This window comes from Equus asinus, chromosome 7 (assembly GCF_041296235.1).
Source record: "Equus asinus isolate D_3611 breed Donkey chromosome 7, EquAss-T2T_v2, whole genome shotgun sequence".
Taxonomy (NCBI): Eukaryota; Metazoa; Chordata; class Mammalia; order Perissodactyla; family Equidae; genus Equus; species Equus asinus.
In genome coordinates, this window is record NC_091796.1 from 37,770,709 (window position 1) to 37,786,321 (window position 15,613).

The 15,613-nt window shown below is 38.5% G+C and overlaps 1 protein-coding gene across 3 annotated transcripts in view; it reads right to left on the minus strand.

Moving 5' to 3' along the window:
• The window catches only part of ELP2 (elongator acetyltransferase complex subunit 2), a 42,918-nt gene extending 27,599 nt beyond the window's left edge, over positions 1-15,319 (minus strand). Inside the window, exons 1-10 of one of the 3 annotated variants that reach the window (XM_070513179.1) lie at positions 15,045-15,319; positions 12,542-12,620; positions 9,707-9,777; positions 5,936-6,089; positions 5,464-5,541; positions 3,928-3,992; positions 3,078-3,144; positions 2,482-2,622; positions 1,281-1,376; positions 77-177 (exon numbers count right to left, since the gene is read on the minus strand). In XM_070513179.1, the coding sequence (XP_070369280.1) occupies positions 77-177; positions 1,281-1,376; positions 2,482-2,622; positions 3,078-3,144; positions 3,928-3,992; positions 5,464-5,541; positions 5,936-6,089; positions 9,707-9,777; positions 12,542-12,620; positions 15,045-15,182 (990 nt within the window). In that variant the 5' untranslated portion in view covers positions 15,183-15,319. The remainder of the gene's footprint in view (positions 1-76; positions 178-1,280; positions 1,377-2,481; positions 2,623-3,077; positions 3,145-3,927; positions 3,993-5,463; positions 5,542-5,935; positions 6,090-9,706; positions 9,778-12,541; positions 12,621-15,044) is intronic. The other 2 variants (XM_014829296.3, XM_044774587.2) reach the window with 2 other exon arrangements.
• Positions 15,320-15,613: the final 294 nt, after the last annotated feature.

Genomic DNA, 15,613 nt, shown 5'->3' on the forward strand with positions numbered 1-15,613 from the left:
AGGAACTTACACTTGGGATTTAAATAATCAGTTTATTAAACCCAATTTTATGTTCCTTCAATACCCACATTTTTACCTGCTCTAGCCAAACTCCTGACTCTTCATCTGGAGCCCAGAGAATCATGGTTTTATCCATCGAGGCAGACAACAATCTCATTGGCTGCTGTAGAACACCATCTAAAAAATAAAAACTAATGTTTTTAGGTGATCAACAAGCATCATGTTTGTAGATTACCAGAAAAAAACAATATGGGTACTGTGAAAACATTTACTGCAGCACTGCAATAGTGAAATTTTGGAAACAACACAAATGTCTACCATTGGAAGAACAGATAAGTTGTGGTACAGTTAGACAATGGAACATTAGACTTCAATAAAAATCAACAAACTAGGGCTACATGAATCAACATGGATACAACTCCAAAACATATTAAGCTAAAAAGGCAAGTTGTAAGATGATAGATACATATTGATATTGCTTTAGTAGCTATAAAACAATATTGTTTATGGCTATACAAACGTATAGTGAAAGTATAAAAAAATGCATGGGAATGATATGCACTGAATTCAGTACTGCAGTTGCCTCTAGGAAAGGATGGAGGGGAAAGGGTTCAGGAAAGAATACACAGGGGTCTTCAATATCAATGACAGCTAATTTACTCATTTTTTTAAATTGCAGCAAATACAGCATAACATAATAAAGCTGAATAGTGGTTATCTGAGCATTAATTATTGCTATTCACTATTCTTGTCTTAGGGAAGTGGCTGGGGGAACAATATGAAGCTATGCCTTGCTCAACTCTATACTCCAGCACTAGCTTGAGCATGCACAGAACCATCACTCCATAAATGGAAGTTAAGAGGAAAAGCAAGACAGGGAAAGAGTCTTATTTTTTCATAAATGATGTGTCTCAGTATTACCAACTTTATATGACCAAGGGTAGAGATTCCAGTGAAGTTGGCTTGAAAGTCAATTTTTCTTAAATCCCATAAAGACTAGGTGGAAACTTTTAAGAGAAAAAGTTAATAGGGGGGTGGTGGTTTCAGTATCAGGGGCAGGAACCATACTTTGCCCGCTCAGGAGTATAATCTTCAATGGAACTGAGTGTCCAGCATAACGGTTAACAGGACTGGAGTACGACACTTTGCCAACTTGAAAATGTCTTCTATTTGAGATTTCTAATCACACACAAAAAATCCTCCACTTCATCTGGTCAGCTTAAAACTCTGTATGTGAGATTTAACTGAATTAAGGGATATGTTTATGTTTTTCTTCCTACCTTTATAAAATGAAGGTTGCCAATGAACTGCATTTACCCAGTTTTCGTGACCAGCCAGCACAGTTTCCAGAGTAATCGCAAATTCTATTTTAATACCTATAACAAAAGCAACGAAGAAGTATTCTTTCCTCAAAGCTCTTCTAAGAAGAACCTTTCACTATCAACTCAGCTTTATTTATATCCCCCCAAAAATCAGAACAAAACGTGATTTAGACTCAACAAAAAGAACATGCCTTCTAAATTTCATTAACTTCTCCCACTGTTTAAAATTACAGGAGAAAAAGTTCTAAAAACTGATGAATTTTTCTCTATCTGATCATAAATAAATATTAAGGAATATATTCTATTTTTAAAATTTTCTGGGATAGCTATGTTATACTGCAATTAAAAAGCAAAAACAGACATGCCAGCCTCCTTGCTATGTTCACTCAGTGTAATAATCTAGAATACCGTTAAAAAAAATTAAATGAAAAAATAAAGGCAGTATGGTGACCTTTCAAACAAAACAGTTAATGAAAACATCACAAAAAATTTCATATTTGGGAACAGCTATTTATAATATGCTAGTTATAGTATTTCTTAGTCCTCCCCATAAAACTACATTACCAAAGCCTCAACTCTAATGAGCTTTATAATCAATAAGAGTAGTAACAAAGAAGCGAACTCCTGGGTGAACAAAGCTCACTGAGAACTAAATTTATAATTTAGATACACATTCAAAAAATATCTCCTTCAAGTACAACATTCCCACAGGACCTACCATGTAGGAGTACTGGTCTGATGCCAGACACTAAGAAAATTAGAATTACATATACTACTCAAATGTAGGGATTTAGCTTGTCTCTTATGAATATCTTCCAAGAAAGAAATGGGTAAATCACATTATTCCTTTAGATTTTCCTTTGCTAAAACTGCAAATTAAGTAACATTTTACAAATTAATTTATTGAGAAAACATTAAACATTTTCATCAACTTTTTAAACATCTCACTAACATGGTTTAGAAGAAAACTAAATTTCATAGATGAAAAATGACTCATTCTCACATGAAAATAAAAAAGGAAAAATTCCTACTATCAGTTTCATGAAGGGATCTGATAATTCTGAAAAACTAACCTTCACATAGGTGTGTGGTTAACAGACAAAGCAATCAGCTAGTTGACCTAATTATCGTTACATCAAATATTTTCATTATTACTCACTTTCATTTTCTACAGTGAAAGTATTTTCCTTCAGTCTTATATTATCATCATACTGAGTTTCTAAAGATGTTGATTTTATATACAGCCTCCATATTCGTATCAGGCAATCTTGTGAACAGCTTGCTAGGAAAAGATCTCTACCTAATTAAAAAACAAAATTTTATTATTTTAAAAATATTATATTCTTAAATTTAGGTACAAGACTTTCTCCTCTACAATATGCACATTTCTAGACTTCTTGAAAAAATTAGATTTTGCTTCTTTACCCTTCATTCATTTGACCTACATTCATTTTTAATAACATTGACAAATATATATTCAATGCTAATAAATGATTATATACATGTGGTACTCATATTACTAAGAATGTCTGCATGTGGAATAGTCAGCTAGTGTCCTCTTTTAAACACCAACTTGTTTCCTCCTCTACCACCCCAACTAATAGCTAATAGAAGGAATAAGTATCTTCTTTTCTAATTGGGACATAGAAAACTATAACAAAGAAAATTTACAATTAAAATGTAAGAGGCTGCTTTCTTGTAAGTATACACATACTTGTCCCCATCATAAATAGTTCAGCAAAATTTCATACTGACCAAAGGCTGCCCACTCCACGCCTCTTATCCAATCCTCATGTCCACAGAGAAAAAGCACTTTCTGAAACTAGTAAGATAAAAATCATCGGGCTTGATGTAAGAATTTAATATTTTCATGTATATCATTGATTTCATTTGGTCTTGGCCAGTCCCATCCATCCTTTTTCTTTTACTGGGAACACTATCTGATTAGATGTAAGATAGAGATCTCACTTGAGAATGAAAAATCCCATAACCATCTAAATCATCTAACTGAGCAATGCTGAGCAAATAATATAATATCTGTAGACCTCAAATACTCTAAATGTTTGCAAGGTAAAACGACAAATGCTGTCATGCAATACAGAAAAGTGTTGGGTAGCTGGATATTCACAACCATTTTAAACTTTCTTATATCATGCAAAGAAACAAATATCTCCATTATTAAATAAATGAGCCTAGAGTTAACCAATCCCCTTTTTAGAAATTCTCTCCTCCAGTTTAACCACTCAAACAGTAAAGCTCAGGACAAATAAAGACTACCAGGGAGTGTTTCACCAGAGCTATGTTATACTTCATTTAACATTTTTTTTTAAAACTCACTACCACGGCATCTTCATTCTCTCCTTCCCCCACCTAACAACCTGTTTTCCCCTAACAACTCTAGAGCTGGTGGACAAGGCAGCAGTTGCTTCGTGTTCAGAGTGAGAAACTCTAATGGAGGATTGTCAAAAACAGTCTTCTACCGGTACATGTATTTTGGTTTAGATGAGAACATTCCTAAAATTCTATTATCTGGAAATAGTGTATATTAAAAATATGTAATTAAGCAGGACATAATTCCAGCCTCTTAATAAACGCCATTAATTACCTGATCATTTTGTTGAATAAATAAGTGAATTCTGCAGTCATCGTCACCACATGCTAATATTGGTACTGGAGGAAAAATAAAGCGGCTTCATTATAAGTATTCCATCATATGTTACCATTATCACCTACGCTGGATTCTAAGCTCTAGATAAAGAATCCTGACTTCTATTTCCCGAACCAGTGAGCAAATAAATTGAAAGTGCTCAATAAATGTCTCTAGGAATAAAATGAACACTCTAAAATGTTCTATTAAATGGTTACTTGGCAAAAAATGACTATTAATTAACTGAGAGTCCTTTCCTCCATTCTGTCATTAATGATAAAAAGGAACAGTGAAAAGAGAAGCTCAAGAGCAACTTTGGAGCATTTTCAGTGTGTCAGCCAGAGTCTAGTACAAAAAGTTGTTAGCCGCACTGAATAATAAAACAGAAGAGTTACTACGAGCCTAGCATTATGGCTATTGCACAAAGATTCAAGGGTATGTTTGTTACTTGAGGATCTTATCTTTTGTTTGAGAATTCAACAGTAAAGCAAAAATCACAAAGCAATTAGATAACAAAATAAACGGGCATGTAATTAAATATGTGGTTAAAAAGCTATGAAAAGTGCAACTGTAAAATTGGTTTCCTTTAATAAGATAAAAAACTAATTTACATTACCAAGGGACAGCCCTAATGACTGTGGAGCAACATAAAATAGGAACTCCTTTACTAAGGAAACACTATGCTGCTAAGTATACTTTTCAAAGATTTGCTCACTTTAAATCAACTAAAAACAAAAACAAAAGACTCTAGTCACTTGGCCTTAATGTAGATGGGAAGAAATTAAACTCTAGGCTATGAAACCAGAATGCGTGCAGTTCCTCCTTCCAGGGAGCCGTCACCCAAGTGGATGTACCACATGAAACCATGAAGTTGCAGCTCCTGCCACAGACAGCAATAGAGGCTGGTGACTTCCAGGCCCTGCCTCTATTAGGCCTGTCCTCCAGGTTACTGAGGCGGCAAAGAGACAGCATGACCCATATTGGCCAGCATCTTTGTGGAGGATAATCAAAGAGAGGTACCGATGGGTTTCACAGAAACGGGAAATTTTTCTGTTTGGAGATTTTAAGTGGTCACAGGCAAACTGTCATGACACAAGATGTGAAGGGGATGTCACTTTGAAAGAAATGCTCATATGGTCCATCTTCAGTACTTTTTCAAATTATCCCAGACCTTTACCTTCTAAAGAGTTAATTTTCCCAAGCTAGATCTATATATGTCAACAATATCTTTGATAAATAGCAGTATCAACCTTGAGTACGTATTAAGCCATTTAAACTGTTAACAGCTACCAAAATTCCTAATAGCTTCCCCTTACTTTATGTTCTATACTCAGTTCATTTGAATATTGAGAACAAAAGTATGTTATCCATGTCTCAACTTGTTTCATGAAAACATTCAGATAGAAAATTCAGACCTGATACCTTTTAGGTTCTGGTCATATGGAAATATACAAATATATTGCTCTTCTAATATATACTTAGCAGGATACTCACCATCAGTATCAGGCAAAAAAGACAAGCAGAGAGCCAGAGTGAACCCACTTCCAAAGTTCAAGGTCTGAAGGCACGTTACTAAGAAATAATAAAAACATCATGAACAACTCACTCTGAATTTAGAGGTTGGGTAGCATCACAGCCTGGTGCTGTCACAGCCCTGGGTGTCAGCAGGGAGATTAGAGAAGTCAATCTTGAGCCCCCTCTGACCCTCTGATTGATAAATGGCCAATTTTTATCAAGATTGCAGAACAAAATGACTCATGTGAAAAGGCTTAGAACAAATTTACATTAAAAAATAGTTTGGTATAGAGGAATTTTGAAAACATGTAAAAGAAACAAACATCTAAATTAGAACTATAAGTTTTAAAACTGCTTGAAAGACTGAAAAATATATGTATGCTCTTGTGGTTCTCATTCATTTGACAATTACTATTTCATTTGTTTGGATTATAATGTCCCTAAAACTCACCTTCCAAACCCCTTTTAGACCAGACTCGAACAGTAGAATCTGAAGCTGCAGAAACCATCAGTGTATGCAACACGTCGGATGCCCTCCTCTGGTAAACAGCATGCACTGCATAAACAGGTCCTTCATGGCCTTGGAGATGGACTGCTTTTAAAAGCTGAATCAGAGAGAATGACAAAAATATTACAATAAAAAAGGAATTACCGGTTTCACTTTTATTTAACTGGAATCACAGGATTAAAGGTACTCTTAAAATACCTGACCCAGAAATAGGTCCTTCCAGCTGAGGAGAATGTAAACTTTCAAGAAGTCTGACCATATGAACACACAACATCTGCATACACTCTGACACAGCAATCTCCCATCTAAGAATCTACTCTGAAGAGATAACAGCACTGGTGTGACTAACAACAAAAGACGAATGCAGAAGGATATTCATCACACTCTTTATAATAGTGAAAAATTGTAATCACCCTAAAATTAATAGAGAACTCATTAGATAAATGATTGTGGACATACATTATAGTCAATAAAATGGACAATGTTGATAAACATATGCTTACTATCACGGAAAGATGTCCACGACACTGACATTTTTCAAGAACAAAGGACAGCTTTGTAGCATGTTCCTTCTTTTGGATTAGTCTAACATTTCCTCTTGAAGAGATTCAGAATATACATTTTGACCTCATTACTTTACGTAACTGCATCACATAAGGAGGCACACAATCTCAGTTTGTCTCAATTTTAGTGAAGTTAACCTTGCTATCCCGGTAAAAGTAGTGTCTTGCAGAATTCTTCATTGTGAAATTGATTTATTTTTGGCAATACTATGTGAGATTATACTTTGGGATTGAGTAAATATTCTATTCTCCATTAAACTTTTACCAATACTTTTAGTATCTACTCATGATACTTGCCTGAATTAAGTACAGCTGCAAAATGGGAAAACAGCAAACAGAAGTGGAAATCCCATTTATTTATCAAGTCTATTCGATTGCCATGCAAGAATATTTCATATGGAATCATTTCTGCTATGTTGGGTCTATTTTCAGACTTCATATGTGTGAGATTCCACCACTTCCTTTGAAATGGATTTTCTCTGCCTCTCTGCTTATCTTTTTTGCCTGGTACTGATGGTGAGTATCCTGCTAAGTATGTATCTTCTGTAAATTGTCTGCTGAAATAGCGGTGTCCCTTAAACATCTCCTCAGTTGTTTTCCCAATTACTTAAACAGAACTCTGCCATTCAAGAATGCAATTAACTTTTCTCCTCCTCCCTGTTTGGCCTCATGTTCTCCCCTCTGGCCTTTCCTGTCCAAGTTTGCTGTCTGCCATCAGCTTAATTTCACTAAAATTGGGACAAACTGACACCCGGTGCCTCCTGATGTGATGCACTTATGAGTGCTCAGATGGCTCTCTCTGGATTCCTCTGCCAACATCAATCCGAACAGGAGTTGAGTTTACTACAGTCCCCTTTGGTGCTCTCATTCAAGTTTTGGTAGCTCCAAAATCCCCAACTCCACACCTGCCCTTACTTTCTGAGGACAAATATGGGTGTCTGGCCAGAAATTCAAATGATATGTCTACAACTGAATCCCACATCTGCCCTCCTACTTGCCTATTTTCCTTTGTAGAAGCACCTTTTTCTTGGGGCCCTAAGATAGATTATCACCATTTTTGATCACTCACTCTCCTAACTACCAGCTCCCCACTCCTTTGATAACTACCTAGTCAATGCCCAAATCATTTTTCCTTCAAAAATACACCCCATATCCCTTCCTTCATATTTTCCCTACTCTAATTTGGCACACTACTGTCAGATTAATCTTCTTTTGATATTCATACTCCTCTCTTTAGAAATCATCAATGACTTACAAACGCCTGCTAATAAAGAACAAAGTTTTTAGGGGCCGGCCCCGTGGCCAAGTGGTTAAGTTCACACACTCCCCATCGGCAGCCCAGGGTTTCGCCAGTTCAGATCCTGGGCGCGGACATGGCACTGCTCATCAAGCCATGATGAGGTGGCATCCCACACGCCACAACTAGACGGACCCACAGCTAAAAATATACAACTATGTACCAGGGGGCTTTGGGGAGAAAAATGAAAAATAACATCTTAAAAAAAAAAAAAAGAACAAACCTTTTAAGTTAGTATTCACATTCACACACAGTTGACTCTTATTCTACTTCTCTAATATCACTGCCCACAATGTAGCATCTAGAAACATTTCTGAAACTGTATTCCTCAGAGTTACAAGGGATTCTAAGAAATTTAAAAGGAAAAAAAATCGGAAAAGCAATAAGTTTGGGAAGTGCTAGTTAAACAAAGATAAGCAGATTCGTCTGTATCAGAACTTTTCAGAGCCTTCACTACGCTCATGTGCGTTGGGATTCTCTAAGACAGGTATACAATACACAGTATTTCCAAAACTTGATCGGCCACAGATTCCTTTGTACACGGACCCTCTTGAGAGATGAATAATTCTCTGAACAAATTTCAGAAAGCTCTGCCCTAAAGACATCATAGGCTTTGGTTAAAACTGGATACTCCTGAGCAGGTGTTATCCTTTCTCCTCTGAGCTTTTATATATGCATTTTTCCTACCTGGAATCGTCATCCCTTTCATTCCTCCCAAAGAAATAAATCATCTCACACTTTAAGACCCAACTCAAAGGCCACCTCTTAAATCTCTCCTGAACTCTCACAGCACCACGGTTGTGGTACAGCAAGTTAGAGCGCCTACGCATGGAGCACCCTTGTACTTTATTTATTCAAGTACATTTTCCTTCAAACCTCTGTACCTGATTTATGAATAGGATTCTGCCTCATCTACATGTTCTGCATGGCGGATGTTCTAATATCTAATGCAAATTTTCTTTTTTAAGATTTTTTTTATTTTTCTTTTTTCTCCCCAAAGGCCCCTGGTACATAGTTGTGCATTTTTAGTTGTAGGTCCTTCTAGTGGTGGCATGCAGGATGCTGCCTCAGCGTGGCTTGAAGAGCGGGGCCATGTCTGCACCCAGGATTCGAACCGGTGAAACCCTGGGCTGTCGAAGTGGATCACGCAACGCGACCTTAACCACTCGACCACGGGGTCAGCCCTCTAATGCACATTTTTTTAACTCACTTTTCTCTTTTAATCTTTGCTTACAAGTAGAAACAGTCTAACTGTCCCTCCATTCACATCCAGCATTGCAGATTATAACATCACTCAGGATTATATAAATGTATCCACATGGCAACAGCTGTCCCACGAACACAACAGTATTAATTTTTGCTACCACTGAAAATAGAACAAACAACCCATGTAAGAGAAGTTTGAAAATTATTCCAAAATAATGGGAAATTCACAGAAATGATTGACAACATATGAATATGGGAGCAGATATTAGCAGAAAGGGTACAGGGCCTGTGAAGCAAGGAAGACAGAGGATCTGGATTACTGATAAGCAAGAATGAGGCAACTTCATAAAGGAAGAACACAGTAGAAATAAGGAAAAAACTGAAAATAAAAGTAGATATAACACTCATTACTTCTAACTACAGTCATGTACCAGATAATGATGTTTCAGTCAGTGACAGACCATGTACACAACAGTGGTCCCATAAGGTTAGTACCATATAGCCTAGGTGTGTAGTCGGCTATACCATCTAGGTTTGCATAAGTACACTCCATGATGTTCACAAAACGACAAACTTGCCTGACACATTTCTCAGAATGTATCCCCATTGTTAAATGATGCACGACTGTATACATGTATCTATACCCACCTGATTATTCTCTATTTCCCAGTGAATCACTTGATTATCAGATCCTCCAGAAACTAATTCAGTAGAAGGAGCTGAAAAAAAATTATCTCTCAGTAAATGCTTTTGTTTCTTTTTCCCCAGCTATTTTGAAAAATTTCAAAGTTATAAAAAAGTTATAAGAACACTCATATACACTTTACCTAAATTTACCAACTGTTAACATTTTGCCGTATTGGCTTAATATCTTGCTCTCTATAGGTATATATACAGACCTTCGTTTTTGACAAACCATTTAAAAATAAGTTGCATACATGAAGCTCTCTGATCCTCAAACACTTTACAATATCCCCTAAGAACTGGAACATTCGCCTACATTATCACAATGCAATTATCACATTCAAGAATTTTAACATTGATATAGTATCATTATATAATATACAGTCCATATGAAAATTTCTCCAGTTTGTCCCAGTAATGTCATTCATAACTTTTTTTTTTGACTCAGAATCTAAGGACCACACATTGCACGTTTAATTCTCACATCTTTTTAGCCTCCTTTAATCTAGAATAGTTTCCCAGTCCCACCCAACCCCATGCGTTTTTTTTTTTTGCCTGAGGACGATTTGCCCTGAGCTAACATCTGTCGCCAATCTCCCTTTATTTTATATGTGAGCCGCCATCATGGGATGGCCACTGAGAGACAAGTGGTGTAGGGCCACGCCCAGGAATCAAACCCGGGCCACCAAAGCAGAGCGCAATGAACTTAACCACTAGGCCACCAGGACTGGCCCAGTCCCCTATTTTTTGTGACAGTGAGAGTCCTAACCACTTGTTTTGCAGAATGTCCCTCAATTTGGATTTATCTGTTGTTTCCTCAAGATAAGATTCAGGCTAAACACTTTTGGCAGGAATAACACATATAAGACATAGTCAGTTGCTGCTTTGAAGTATATGGTATGTTTTTGAGATCAAACACATATTTCCAAATAGCTCTTTTAAACACTTACAACTTCTTGTTGATAAGAAAGAGGAATAAGAACCAAAGAAGGGGAAATAATATAACAATTTTGATTTTCCATTTATTTGTTTCTTCTGCCTTAGGTGCTGTTTGCCTAAGGAACTTCAAATTTGTATTCAGAAGTCCGTTCATGTCATAACCCTGCTGCCTGCAGCTGTGATCTTAGCTTTAATTTCTTCATGTATCACAGAAATGAAACCATTTACTTAACTACATGCTTTTGAGAATTACCATAAGGTACATGAAAACAGTATTTTAAAAATCAGACATTTTAAGGATATGAATGATATTATTAAGATTTTACATGTCACTGATACATGGGTTAGAAAGAATACCTGAATTACCTGGCAGTAGAGCCCTATTCTTAGAGGAAATCAATCATAATAATTACATATTACAGTGATACACAAGCAATTCATTTTATGTAACCTCACTTTTAAAGGGAAGATAAAATATACAAGCCCAAATTAATATTTTATAATGAATCCCTATACTGAGATTTCAAGAAGTCTTTGATGTCATTTGGTGGCAATTAATATAATTACAATTGTGTTTTAATATCTGCACTAACAGCCACTCTTTCTACTATTTAATGGTTTATATTGACCCAATGTGACTAATCCTACATTATCAACTGAAATAAGGAGCTTATTAAACTTTTTTTTTTTTAATGTCACAGATAAAAATCATAGCAGTCTCACTAACTCACAAAATTCTGCATTTGTGTCTGGCTCATAATGCTCTCAATAAATGTTTATGGAATGAAAAATAAATTAATTCAGAGTCCATAAGAATTCTACAGTAAGTATATTTAAGACATGAGGAAATTCCACAGGACTGTGGAAGCACCATCCAAAATACAATACATTAATTAAAAATTCTGGAGTCACAGAATCTTAGAAATGAGAGACCTGGAGACAATCTAGTCTAGCAATTCTTAAATCTTTTTGGTGTCAAGACTTTTACACTCAAAATTTTTTGAAGACCCTAAAGAGCTTTTCTCTATATGGACCATATGTACCAATATTAACCACATTAGAAATTAAAACTGAGAAATTTGAAAAATACTTGTTTATTAGTTTACTTAAAAATAACATACATGTTAATATAAATAGCACTTTCCAGGGGAGGGAAGGACTCTATATTTTCCAAAACAAAAAATTAATTTGTTTCACATTTCTGCAAATCACTTTAACGTGTGCCTTTATTAGACTACAGCTGGATTTTCCTATCTGCTTCTCTATTTAATCTGTTGCGATACCAACATCATGTGGCTGCTAGAAAACGTAACTGCACACTTGTGATAGAACGAAAGTGAAAACTGTGAATAACTTCTTAGTATAATTCTGAAAATAATTTTGACCCCACAGATGTCACGAACCTTTAAAGGTCCCCTGATCCAGTCCAAGCCTTTACTTTTCAGATGTTACTAACGTGCAATCTGGAGTCAACAGAGTTGCAATGTCCTGCCTAAAAGAGCAACAGTTTGTCTGTGGCAGGAAGAAACCTCCAAGTTAAATCTTCTGAATCCCAGCCTGGGCCCCAACACAGGCCCTGTTTCCAGGCTTTCAATTAAAAGCTGTGGGCAATGGCAGGGGTCTCACCACAGTCACGGGCTGCCTCTATCCTTATCCTAAGCACTGCTGTGTCCTCCATGCTTCAACTGCTGCAAAAGTACAGATCAGATATTTCACTGGGCATATCATTTTTCTTCTGTCTTCCATTTGTATAATATCAGATAAGCTAAGGCTAACTCAGGAGTGATGAAAGAAAAATGACTAACCATACTTTATCAGAAAACAACTGAGATCAGTTTTAACAATCAAATTAATACTTACAACAATCCTGTTTACAAATCCACTGTACACAATTGACTCGAGCAGCGTGACCATTCAGGTTGGTGATAACAACTCTTTTCTTTAGAAAAGAAAACACCAGTTAGTGAATTAGAATTTATCCTACAGAGGAATTAATAAATTAATTAAAATCAGATTTCAGTGTTTTTGATGCTAATATAAAGTTCAGGATTACTTCACACAGAATGGCCTTCCTTAACTTTTTTCTTTTTGAGGAAGATTAGTCCTGAGCTAACATCAGCTGCCAATCCTCCTCTTTTTGGTGAGGAAGGCTGACCCTGAGCTAACATCTGTGCCCAACTTCCTCTACTCTATATGTGGCACGCCTGCCACAGCACGGCTTGACAAGCGGGTGCGTAGGTCCACACCTGGGATTCAAACCGGTGAATCCCGGAACACTGAAATGGAATGTGCGAACTTAACTGCTGAGTCACCAGGCTCGCCCCTTAATTCATTAATTTTTAACAGTGGCTTAAACCATTCTTTCACTCTCATTCATTCCTGCCTTTTTCACCACCCACATTCCCAGTGTCCTGGGCTGTCATCACACTGAGCTCTCAGGTCTTCATCCGCCTAGCTCCTGCACACATACCACCCGTCCCCATCCTTTTTCATCTGGGGAGCCTGTCCTGACACCCCAGGCTAGACAAGGAACTCTTCCTTGTGCTCCCATAGGTCTCAGGTACTACTTCTACCATGCATGCACCAATTTGAGAGTTTTGTTGACAAAAAACTTCTTCAATAGAGGAATTCATGACTCACAGATACAAATTCATGGCTCATTTTGCATGCCATGGCTCATCAGGTTTTGAGTTCTTCAGCCTTAATGATAAATGGTCACCAGGCCACAACTACTACGGTCCTCAGGCATCAGATCCCTTCAGGGCCGACAGCCAGGTTCCCAGTAGACCCTCAGACTGCTGCTTTCCACCAACATCACTCCACACTTGGGATTTCTTTACTTCACCTGCTGGTGAAGATACTACCTCTGTGACTACAGTGCCTTCTTCTTTACAGCCCCTTTCTCCACCTATTGCCAAAAGCACTGACTCCATACCTGTTTATATGCCAACTGGAATTCTCATGGCTAATAAAAAAGTATACAGAAGTAAAACTGCATAAACATATATTTCACACATGGCTTATTGAGGTTGGGAAACAATTTAGTCCATTGTCTCTCTCACTAGACTGAGAATTCCTTGATGGGCCGGAATTATTACCCATTATCTTTGCGTCATCATCACCCAGTCCAGGGCTCACCAGCCCATAGCAGGTCCTCAAAAATTTGCTGAGTGAACACCATCCCCAAAACTTTATTTTAGCATCTGACATGCTCTTATTCTTATACTTAATTAAATGCCCAACCTGCCAATATTTAACAAAACAAAGTACTTCTTAGGCTCAATATACTTCTTTTTTGATATGCTAAAAATCCTCTAACATAGCCACCAGGTTATCACTAAAAATTAAAATTTGATGGAAGGTATGGGCACAAATCCATTAAACGGCTGCAGAAAGACCGGCTCCTATAGCTAAGTTGGTCCTTGGTTGATGGCCACTGTAAAGTTTACCTTTGGTTTTATGTGCTTTCTCTTCCCAGTGAAGAGTGCATGGCAATAACAAGAAACAAGAACTGGGAGGAAGCAAGCAAATTCAAGACAAGGAAAAGTGAATACAAATATTTTACATATAAATTTGAATCTGCAAAAGATGTAAGGATAAAAGAATTTTTAATCAAGTTAATAAGGCATTACAATAAGAAATACAGCTATCCCCTGTACCGCATTTTAATTTCCAACACTTTACTTTTTATACTGTGGCTCCTTCTGAGAAGCAACACTAACTCTATCGTCCAAAATTAGCCAGTTGGAATGGGTGATAATGAATTCTAGGAAGCATGCAAAAATTAGTCACTAGAGAAGCCTGGTAGGGAAAGAGCCAAGAAAATAATCAACCGGGTGAAATGCAGGTAATGGTTAAGTTCTGCCCTATAACTTAGGGTCCCCATCCCCTATGACCCTCACTCACTCCAATAGCACTTTCTTTAAAATGTCCATTCCTGAAGCTAAAAGAATCTTTTTTTGAAATTCAATACAACAAAAGTTGACTAAATAACAGAGGGAAATATAGAAATGAGATAGCATCTGTATGATAATATCTTTAATCCATACCTAAACAGCAAGTCTTTTAAAAAACCCAACTGATTCTTTACCAGTACTACAGTTCCCACGAAGGCTTCAGAAGAGGTGGTCATCACTCGGGTTTCCTAAGGGGTGCTAACAGGCCACTGATGGCAGAACGCGAGACGGCGAGGGGCAAGCCCGGAGCGCCTACGGCGGACCCGTCGCCCAGACAGCCTCCCCTAGGCAGACCCGACTGCACACCGGGCCTCCCCGCTCCGGAGCTGCGTCTACAGTCCGCTCCGAGTACACCAAGCTGATTCGGCCCCAGCAAACAGGGTCAGGCGTCTGGCCACCTCTCTTACCTGAGGGTCATAGAGCACCACGGAACAGGACGTGCCGAAGGCCAGAAGTCCTCCGGGCCCGGAGCTCCAGCTCAGGGCTCCCCGCACCCGGTTCGGGCAGCAAAACACGTGAGAAGCCTCCAGTACTGTCGCCACCATGTTGCTGGCCGGTGAGGGGCTGGGGCCCGGGCGTGCACTTCCGCCCTCGGAGCGGAACTACTCCCGCGCCCGCCCCTCCCGTGGCGCTATCCGTGCCGCGTTTCTGAGGCGGCCGGGGGCGGAGTGGAGGCGGCCCCGGCCCCGGCCCCGGCCCCGGCCCCGCCCCCGCCCGAGTAGTCCTCCGTGCCCCGCTGCAGCTGCCAGTTGACGTCTTCTGGTCCCTAGCCCGGCGCGCAAGCGCGGCCTCTGTCCCAGGAGCGAAGCCCGACCGGAGAGCTCAGGACCCTCCAAAAAGATCCGGGGCTCGTGTGCCCGGACGGTGTTAGGAACGTCCTGACGCCCCTCACGGCCGGGCTCTCCGCAGCGGTCGGGCCTAGTCTGGGGGTAGGGAGGCTCGACGAGCCAGTCTCGGTCCTCAGAGTGGCAGAGGG